The sequence below is a fragment of the Portunus trituberculatus genome, chromosome 41 (assembly GCF_017591435.1).
Source record: "Portunus trituberculatus isolate SZX2019 chromosome 41, ASM1759143v1, whole genome shotgun sequence".
NCBI lineage: Eukaryota > Metazoa > Arthropoda > Malacostraca > Decapoda > Portunidae > Portunus > Portunus trituberculatus.
Genome location: NC_059295.1, coordinates 34,973,079 through 34,984,320, shown reverse-complemented (window position 1 = coordinate 34,984,320; position 11,242 = coordinate 34,973,079). Strand labels below are relative to the sequence as shown.

Genomic DNA, 11,242 nt, shown 5'->3' with positions numbered 1-11,242 from the left:
GAACACGTATAATGGAGCTTTACGATGTACAGGATTAGATTACAGTAGTTCCAATGCTTAGGGAAGACTTCATTAGATTAGCCATGAGCCCTTGATAACGAATGTTTAATAGGTTTTGGGTAATTTTACCAGAAATTCTCTCTCTCTCTCTCTCTCTCTCTCTCTCTCTCTCTCTCTCTCTCACAACATTCGAACAGTAATCTGCACGTGGTGTCAGTCTGTCAGTGACAGTAAGGTACAGCCTTTGCAACAACACCCTCTCGCATAAGGTTTTCTATTGCTCATGCATGGATGTGAGCCTGTATGCTCTGTTATATATATATATATATATATATATATATATATATATATATATATATATATATATATATATATATATATATATATATATATATATATATATATATATATATATATATATATATATATATATATATATATATATATATATATCCTTTTATTTAGTCTTCATAATCTAACTTTTTCGCTAACGTTTGTATATTACCTATCTATCAAGATAGATTGATAGATCCTTAAATTGTAGCTCAAACAATAATATTCCGATTACTTTACTCTTGTTTTGCTAGTAAGCCTTATCTTGTGGCATGCCTTTCTTTTACTTTCGTTTTCCCTGCAATCCAGAAGAAAATGTTGATGATCCCTCAGCTCTGCAGCGACACAGGCCACAAGAGCAAGAGGAAGACATTGTTTGGTTTTGACAAGGGACAGACGTGCAGGTGCTGTAGTGTCAATATTCAAAAAGGTGTGACAGAGTAGAGGCCAGTCCTGAGATAATACTGAGTGTTATCACGTGAGAACTGGCTGAGATTAGGTCAAATTAATAGGCCAGGGGTGTTTCAGTACTTACCTGGTCGTCTACTACTGCGGTGTTCAATGGTACAGAGTAGGGTGAAGATAAGTCCCGTCACTGAAGACGACAACTGATCTGTAGTGTCATTTATTGTTTGTAGTTGGGGGAGGAATTTTTTTTTTTCACTGATTTTATTAATTTCACTAAAAGAAATGCTTGGTAAAATTCTAGTTTCTGCCCATACTCCCCCCTCCAACCCCCAACAAGCTTGGGGACAGGTGGGAATGCGGGGTTTTGGGTGGGGTACATGAAATGCGTCGAAATGCGTATTTTTTGCGTAAAATGGAAAAATTCCCATTGAAAAGTCTAGGAATTTTCATTACAAGTTTCCTAATTTTACTAATTTCGGTAATTCTTTACAATACATCCGTCCCCCTATTCTCTACCCACACCCCCTAACCCCTCCAACAAGCTTGGGGGCCTGTGGGGAATCGGGGTTTGGGGAAGCCAAAATATGCGAAATATGGGGGTCAGAAAAAATCTCTAAGGACAAAAACCGCCGTTTTCAAGAAAAAAAAATTGACATTAAAAAATTCAAGAATAATTTTCACTGAAATTATCCCTCCCCAGTCACAGAAAGCTTGGGGGCCTGTGGAGAATCTAGGGTTTTAGGTGGGTAGGCATATTTGAGTGATATATGGACTTTGAAGAATCTTGGGAAATTTCCCCAAATGTTCGAAAATATCCCTAAATATAGGGAAGTTTTACATAACCCTCCCCCCTACAACACTAACCTAACCCTAACATAAACCTAACCTAACCAAACCTGGGGGGGCGGGGCCCCCCCTACAACACTAACCTAACCCTAACATAGACCTAACCTAACGTAACCTGACCTAAATGGGGTGCTGCCCCGGACCCCCCTCCTACAACACTAATCCTAACATAAACTTAACCTAACGTAACCTAACTGGGGTGCCCCCTAACCTAAACCTAACCTAACCTAGCCGGGGGGGCTGCATTCTCCCCGGACCCCCCCCTTCAACACTAACCTAACCCTAACATAAACCTAACCTACCATATCCTTGCTTTGGGGCAGCTTCCTTCCCCCACACCGGTTCTCTTATAGCTTCACACAATATGTCCTACCTCTACCAATACCCCTCCTCACAATACCTTAACGAAAGGATGAAGGTCCTGGCTGGTCGTCTTCTCAATTGTACACTAACTTGCATCGCAGGAGCGATGATTTCCCGGTAATCAAATTCGCAACCTTTACAACTAATGTCACTGGTGGCCATGACTGAACTGCGCACACAAATGTCTTTGTGCACCTGTCTGCCCAGCTGTGCCCTGCCTACGAATAAGTACATATAGCAAATTCTCATTGGCACAGCTCGTGGTGTTAAGAGGTGGTGGCACGTCATTGGACAAAAAAACCATAGACACAATAAGAATTCTATTCACCAGTTACCCACAAACCCCAGCTATAAACAAATGCAAGTCAGTGTACTGCTCATTTCCGAGTGTGATGGAGCTCCGTGGCTTGTTGTTGGCATCATCAACGTCATGAAACTTGTAATGAAAAGTCCGTAGACTTTTTAATTGGAATTTTTCCATTTTACGCAAAAAATACGCATTTCCGATGCATTTCACGTACCCCACCCAAAACCCCGCATTCCCACCTGTCCCAAAGCTTGTTGAGGGATGGAGGGGGGAGTATGGGCAGAAACTAGAATTTTACCAAATGGTTAACTAAAGATGGTAGTGAAGATAGATTAATAAGCTTTTGCCTGTAATTCAGATTGATGTTACGTGTGTGGGTGTGTGTGTTAGACAATGCACTTTTCTCCCATGGCATCTGAGTCACATTTACAGTATATCCAAGATTCACCTTGCCTCCCTCACTTGACACTACATTTCCTCCTAATGTCACAAATGTTCTCTGCTCCACATCATGTTCTCTCTTAACATTGTGCATGCTCCAACACGTCATACTATTTCTTTTTGCAAACATGTGTATAATCTTGTTTCTCTTTATATTACATACAATCCTTGGTAACTGAGAGGAGTGTTTTTTTTCTAGACTGGATATCATGCCACTACAATGCAAAAGTCACTAATCTATACAGTGTTACTTAGTCATCACATAAGGCTTTGCAAAAATTATTCTTGTCAATCTGATATGTATGAAAAGGAAGTATGTGGTTCAGATATCATGCAGTGAACAATAAAATCATGAATCTTTATCTGAATTTTAGTTATTTATGTGTTTGGATAGTGATTTAAGGAAATTTCTTACATTTACAAGAGTTATCCAGTACTCTCAATCATTAATACCTTTCTCTGGTAAACTCTAGAACTCCTTACCAGCTTCTGTATTTCCCACTTCTTATGACTCACTTCATTTAAGAGGGAGGTTTCAAAACATTTATCCCTTTACTTGGGCTAACTCTCTTGGACTTACAATGGGACTGGCAACTAAGTGAACTTTTTTTTGTTGTTGTTTGCTGGCCTTTTCCTCTTACATAAAATAAATGAAAAATAATAATTTTACTGCTTGAATATTATAATTCTTACAAGAGAGTTAACAAAATAATCCACATTCAGTTTATCATGGTGAACAATTATCTCCGTTATCATAAGATTATGTCGCCTCAAATTTGGGTCCAATCAGAACACAGTCATACCGAGCTATTGATCTGGAAGCTTGAACATGCATGAAGTAAGGGATCAACCTAAGACCTGACCACAAAAGCTCAGCATGTTACAGATCTCACACTCAAATAAGGTTGTGTAACATTTGTGTTTGGTTCATTGCAGCAACCTTTCTAATTTCTCCCCACCTGCTTCTCCCATGGAGGAGACCCTGATTGGTTTGCACACCAGCACCATAATAGTAATCAGAACATTACTCATTGGTGAAAAATTACTGGAAAGTCTGTTATAAACCAGTGAAAAATATTGAATATGATAATTTGCTGATTATTGATTAACAATTATAGATATAAAAAAAAAATCCTTTCATAGATCACCAAGACTCCTAAATGTACCTATTAAGACTATAAGTTTGCTGAATTAGTAGGAAGAGCATTTCTATGTCTAAATACTCAACTTGACAAGAATCTATGCTTAGCTTTACAGATGCTTTATGATACATATATATTGCAGCACTTCCCTTGTGCCAGTTGCTGAAGTTTTGATAAAGTAAAATGTTATACCAGACATATCACTGAAAATTTTCCAACATTGTATTAAGCATGCATGTAGTAGTGTTTTCTTCACAGAGTAAAGATACAGTGTTATAAGATGCTCATCATATAAGGCACACATACACACACACACCGCGTAGTGTAGTGGTTAGCACGCTCGACTCACTCGAGAGAGTCCGGGTTCGAATCCCAGAGGTGGCGAGGCAAATGGGCAAGCCTCTTAATGTGTCGCCCCTGTTCACCTAGCAGTAAATAGGTACGGGATGTAACTCGAGGGGTTGTGGCCTCGCTTTCCTGGTGTGTGGAGTGTGTTGTGGTCTCAGTCCTACCCGAAGATCGGTCTATGAGCTCTGAGCTCGCTCCGTAATGGGGAAGACTGGCTGGGTGACCAGCAGACGACCGAGGAGATGAATTACACACACTACACTGCGTAGTGTAGTGGTTAGCACGCTCGACTCACAATCGAGAGGGCCGGGTTCGAGTCCCGGTAAGCTGCGAGGCAAATGGGCAAGCTTCTTAATGTGTGGCCCCTGTTCACCTAGCAGTAAATAGGTACGGGATGTAACTCGAGGGGTTGTGGCCTCGCTTTCCCGGTGTGTGGAGTGTGTTATGTGGTCTCAGTCCTACCCAAAGATCGGTCTATGAGCTCTGAGCTTGCTCCGTAATGGGGAAGACTGGCTGGGTGACCAGCAGGCGACCGAGGAGGTGAATTACACAAACAAACAAACACACACACACACACACACACACACACACACACACACACACACACACACACACACACACACACACACACACACACACACACACACACACACACACACACACACAGCACATACACACACACACTGCATAGTGTAGTCGTTTGCACTTCGGCTCACAACCGAGAAGGCCCGGGTTCAAGCCCCGGGCGCAGAGAACCAAATGGGCGACCCTCTTAATGTGTAGACTCTTTTCACTGTTCACTAGCAGCAAGTAGGTACGGGATGTAATTCGAGTGATTGTGGCTTCGCTTTCCCTGTGTGTGGAGTGTGGTGTGGTCTCTGTCCTAACCAAAGATCGGCGTATGAGCTCTGAGCTCGCTCCGCAATGGGGAAGGGTGGCTGGATGATCAGTAGACTACCATGAAGACACACACACACACACTTAAAAAAAAAAAAAAACGTTCATAATACATTATTAAGAAAAAGAAGTATTTCCATAGATGCAGCACGAGCGATTGTTTGTATCCAACACACACACACACACACACAAGGAAAAGTTACCAACTTTCATTTCAGTCATGGGCTTAATTTTTTCCCCCTCTCTGTACCATTAATTTTGTTTATAAAAGGTAAATGTCAACTATAAAAGTGTTCTGTATATTTTGTTGCTATGCAGGTATGAAAAATTCACGTACAAGACTTGAGAGTATGTACACCAATGTGATGATAGGAAAAACGAACACAATGTGCCCTTGTGAAAAGTTGAGTGAAGTATTGCATGTGGCAGTGACATACAGAAAGTATGTTTAACTACCGGCGCCGTAAGAGTTTTCCCAAGCTTTTGGACATGGATGACTTGCGACCTCTGATGCTCGACCCCGCGGAGGGCGAGCCAGACCAACACGCTGTGGAATGCGCGCCGGAGGACCTGCCCGCGCTTCAGTCAGAATCAAACCTACGCACTCAGCAGGGAGATTGGAAAACTTTTCGGAACATTCTAGTGCTGGGCTTTTCATACCTGCTGATTTTCACATCCTTCAACACCAACAGCTTCATGACAGTGAGTACAATATTGCTAGTCACTCATATCGCACTGGTGGGTGCAAGCTTTGCCTGATTATGTTCACGAGTGTGCTGTCGCCTGTCTGGCGTGCTGGTCACTGGTGTTCAGCGTTGTGCATGTCATCGTGAGTGTGCTTAAGTTATCATGGTGATGGAAGGAACGTTTACCAGGGATCATTGTAGGGTTGTTTCATGGCCATTGTATGAAATGCGCACTGGTAATTACAGTTAATGAGCTTCACCTGCCTTGGGCAAATCATTGTCTACTCTACAGTGTTCACTAACCTATGGAAAGCTGTGCTGATTACCCTCTGATAACAATGAGGACGCAGGTAAGAACACACCCGTAGTCTATTCTAACTTATTATTGCAAGCACTACTTATTCCACTGCAAGGTTGTTTAATCTAAATAACTACGCACCTTACCCGTATTAGCTGGTGGTAAGTAAATTCTGTCAAAAACGGCTGGCCAGAAAGGTAGTCGGACTTTTTATGAGTGACTATACTTGCCTGTTAATCTATGACGTGATGGTGTATTCATCATCTCAGAAGTTTTGCATTATGGACTTCTAATTTAAGGTTACTCTCTCTCTCTCTCTCTCTCTCTCTCTCTCTCTCTCTCTCTCTCTCTCTCTCTCTCTCTCTCTCCTGATACTTAGTTTATTTTACCCCTTTTTCCGTTTGATTTAGGCAGTTGTGGTTAGAACAGACTGGTAAAGACAAGCAAGACCAGACATGACCAAAGACGAGTCTCACCAAAGCGGCAAGGCTTCCACCATGCTGTATGGCGTGGTTTTAAAGAGCACAGCCTTTCTCTTTCTATTCACTGCGTTTAAAACAACCTGTCATCTAGCGGTGAGTACTGTGTGTGTGTGTGTGTGTGTGTGTGTGTGTGTGTGTGTGTGTGTGTGTGTGTGTGTGTGTGTGTGTGTGTGTGCGCGCGCGCGCATTACATTAATGGCAAGTCAGGACAGAAAGCAGCCATCGCGGTCATCACGTGTTTATCATGTGCGTGCATTGGATCTTGAAGTGTTGCTGTGATTTCACTGGCAGCTTCTTGTAGCCCGTGGTCTTCTTATGTGTACTGAGTGTTGTCTGATTTCGCATGGACATTATGAAAGGAGGACGTCGGGGAAAAAAGTAATGGTTTATTTTCACTGGTTCACTCGTGTTCTTTTAATTTAGGATTATTTTAGCCTTCTCCAGTGGAACCATTGATTAACGTGCATAGTGTGTTAGTCATGTGAGTGAGGAGATGAGTGAAGTGAAGACTTATCAGGTGGCACATTCGTGTAAGGCGCCTCGTCGTTTCGTTCTGTCGTATTATCTTATAATGGAAGGGCAGGCACGAGGCGGATGTCACGTTCACCGCATTGCGTAGACATACTTTCAAAGAGAGACTAGTGATGAGTTTCAGGGTCATGATGCAGTTAGAAGTCAAGTAGGTAACTTGTATTCACAAGTCATTTACAATGTGTTTTCCTTGTTATCGTTTGATATGAGTTCTTGTATTGATAGTCTTACAAAACTTGACAACTATGCACTATAAACCAGAGGACGTATTATATGGGAGAAGAACACTAAACAATAAAAACTGAATATTGGCACTAGTTTACAAAAGAGGCTGTAGCCTAAAATGATCCCTGCACCTAACACATATAGCCTTATAGAATTAGATTGATAAATGTTTCGAACATAAACCCGTATAGTACTATGTAGTGTGCAAAATCGTACGCTGAGAGACTGAAATGGACTCGTAACTGAGGACAGACAACTCCAGATGAAACCTAAGGCCAATAGCCGCTCAGCCTTGGTCGAGTATAGATGTCCGCCCGCCCAGTGATGGTTGAGCGAGACGCCTTCGCAGCCTGGCAGCCGTAGCAGTAGCACCGCTCGCTAGCTCGCTCTCTAACCTGTCACCAGCTGGCCTGTGCTCTCCTTACCTGCGGTTCACGCCTTCACCGAGTTAAAGAAAAACGCATTTTTTGCCTTAACTTCCTTATTATTAATCCAATCCAAATTATTTTTGTACCAAAACCTATGTTTTCAAGGTCAAGGAACCTAATTAAACTGGTATATTTGAAATTAAACAATTCCTTTTATAAGAAATACATAAAATATAACATCATTACGAAAAATATGCAGCAAAGGTTTTCTTACACTACTGTACTGATACACTTTTTACAAGATCTGATTTAACTTTAAACCTGATTTAACTAATTCTAAGTAAATATTCATTTATGTAAATCACATAGTTCCTGATTTAACTTATTCTAAGTAAATATTCATTTATGTAAATCACATAGTTATTTAATGAAGTTATTAATTTTTTAGTCACAAGAAAAGTAGTTTTTCATGTTGCAGTGGATATTATCTGTGCAAATATTGTGGTCCACATTGTCTGCAACATGCTGCATTAGCTGTTCAGAATTCTGTTTCGGAAGGTCTATCCCATGGCTTACTGCAGCACTTCGCTCATATTTTTGCACCTCAGAATATGAACATGCAAACCCATGTTTGTGAAGTGAGTCTATCAAAAATCGTGATCCAAATTGATGATGCATCTGTATTCCAAGGCCTAATTGAAGTGGTGCTAGTAAGATCTTTGGCCGAGTAGCTTGCATAATGGCTTGTCCTATTGAAGCCAGTTTAACATCTATGTCCTTCCCAACAAACAGTACTTTCAGGAATGTCATAAGTAAGGGAGGCAGAAAGTTGATCCCTTCATGTGTTGTTGACATCTGATCTCGATTTGGATAAAATTTACTAGATACGTTAGTTGCTCTTATCTCATTCTTTACCAAATTAGCTGCTGTTTCTACAAATCGCAGATTTTCGTCATCTGAGTTGTCCTTAGTAGGTTCTTTGTAAAATTCAAAAGTATAGACTCTGCAGTTTGACCGTAGGTTTTGGTACATAAATAATTTGGATTGGATTAATAATAAGGAAGTTAAGGCAAAAAATGCGTTTTCCCTTAATGGCGGAAAACACATGCATTTTGAGGCATTTCCCATAGGTATATTTGGGTGTAATTTTTTTCTGGTGTTTAGAGGATGGTTCTGAACATTATGCAAGTGGAAGCATTTCTTTTGCAATTATTTCCGGGTTTGACCACAATTTGACTGGACACGGCACCCGTTTCCTGCCGACACTGCACACGTGTACCGGAGCTCTCCCGCTTGGTGAGAGCTCGCCCGTGTTGCAGCCCCCTGTTCCCTACTACTAATACCTTCCTTTCGTCCTTAGCGTCCGCCTGTACGTGAAGGTCCGGCCCCGAGGCTTGCTCGAGGGGGGCAATTAGATTGCTGCCTTAAGCGTACAGGTGTGGTCGGGCACAAACTTTGGCTAGGGTTAGGTTGCAGACCAGGACTGTTACGACGGCTTTTAGCAGCCGAGCAGTTAAACTGGTCTGCTTAGGCAGGCTTCTAATCATTTCTATCCATTAGATGTGTTGCCAGTCGGGCCTCGGCCCCCTTATAGGATGTCATGGCCCGAATTAAAATAAAGTCTAGAAACCCTATCAACAATGACAACAAGCTCCTTCTTCTTGATATCCTTTGCAGAAAAGATATCGAGATAAGCAGAATCTTTAACACAAGAGATGGATTCGTTGTCCAACCAGTCCACGAACACGACACTGACAACCTTTTTTGCCACCAACACCATAGAGGAACTCACTCAAAATGCCTTCGCTCCTGTCATGCCTCCAGAGATAAGAGCAAAAAAGAGCATCATCATCCCTAGAACCGATGAAATCATCTATGAAAAAAATGTAGTAGAAATTGGAGAAGAAATTGCTAGGAAAAATGAATGGTTAAATTTTGAAGATATAGAAAATATCTATAAGTTCCCAAACTCCCCAACAATCAAGGTAACTTTCCATTCATCACTACTAGCCAAAAAGTGTACAGAAAAAGGAATAAAAGCTTTTAAAATCAGTATTCCTGGTAATGAAATAAAACTAGAGACTTATGTTCCCATAAAATGTTGCATGCACTGCTACACTCTGGAGACACATTACACCAATGAATGCCCTAAAAGCAGAGACTACAAACTTTGCTCAGAGTGTGGCACTGAAGGGCATCTATGGCACCAGTGTAATGAGCCATGTAAAAATGTGTCAACTGCGGTGAAGACCATAGTGCCCTGCAGATGAAATGCCCTGAAAGAAAAGAAATTCTAAAAACAAAAAGAGCACAAATAAAAGAAAGAGAAAATATGACCTACTCTAACATCACCGGGTCTAACATAACACCTAAAATGCCTACAGTCAATGTCCCTACAATAACAAAGGAGGAAATACTAAAAATTCACTTATGTGTGGCACATGCCCAAACTAAAAACCAGGAAAAGCCAGGGTGTTATAATAATGTGCTAAATAAAATCCTAACTATGAACAACCTACCTAACCTAATAATACCAATTGATGACGATGATGTAAGTCCAGTACAACCTTTAACTGGTGCAACTAGCCTAGAACAACCTATAACTGGAGCAATGAGTCTACAACCACCCCAAGATGAGACACCAACACCAACACTAGAGCAAAGTTTAAGCAGACAAAGTAGCACCTGCAACTTAAGTAAAACAGCTGAAACAGCACCCTCCAAGAAACCAAAGGCTATAGATCTAGGTTTACACTTTTTTACAACAAATGAAAAAGAATGGCTGTAAGATTTATACACTGTAACGAAGTTGAGCAACTGAACACGGAACAATTACATCTTAAATACAATATCACTCCATTAAACATATCAAATTATAATAAAGCACTGAAAACATGGGAAACCATAAGAACTAGGGAACTTGAAAAATACGAAGAACTTACGCTTAATAGGGACAAAAGCCATACGTGGTTCCCTAAATGTAGCAATATAGTAAATATGGCAACACCGCAAGCAATTATAACCAAATTTCACCTGTAAATGAAAATGTTCATAAAAAAAAAAAAAAACAGTCTCCTTGGCAGGGCAGAATATGACAAGATTTAAAATTTAATTCTAGTTAAATTTACAGCGTTGAGCGTGCATCAAATAAATAAAAAAAAAAAAAAAATACCAATAAAAGTAAAGTAATGCTAAAATTAGCAAGGTGGTCAAGCCCACCATCTATCTCTCTTACTTTCCTTCACCCCTTCTCTTCCCACCCACTTTCTCTTCAGCTAGCTACCTCCTCTCTTCACCCCACTTAAAAAAAAAAAAAAAAAAAAAAAAAAGACGCCTTCGGTAAAGGCGGTGTCACACTAGCACTTTTTCCGTCGTTTTTCAGAAAATCGACAATATTTTGGCTGCGGCCTGTCACACACAAACGGTGTTTCGTCGTCACTTACCGTCGTCACTTCCCGCCAACACAATGTAAACACAAACACCGCCACGCTGCGGCAAACATACGCTGCTCTGAACGTAATACTGTGTATTACGAAACTTAGACGAGCTAAACAAGCCAAAAAGCGT

At 40.9% G+C, this 11,242-nt stretch overlaps 1 protein-coding gene across 2 annotated transcripts in view; it reads left to right on the top strand.

The window, feature by feature from the left end:
- Positions 1-661: 661 nt before the first annotated feature.
- The window catches only part of LOC123516816 (UNC93-like protein MFSD11), a 59,039-nt gene continuing 48,458 nt past the window's right edge, over positions 662-11,242 (top strand). The window contains exons 1-2 of one of the 2 annotated variants that reach the window (XM_045276502.1): positions 662-737; positions 5,404-5,787. In XM_045276502.1, coding sequence (XP_045132437.1) covers positions 5,530-5,787 — 258 coding nt within the window. In that variant the 5' untranslated portion in view covers positions 662-737; positions 5,404-5,529. Of the gene's footprint in view, positions 738-5,403; positions 5,788-6,479; positions 6,645-11,242 lie in introns of those variants that run through there. The other variant, XM_045276503.1, reaches the window with a different exon arrangement.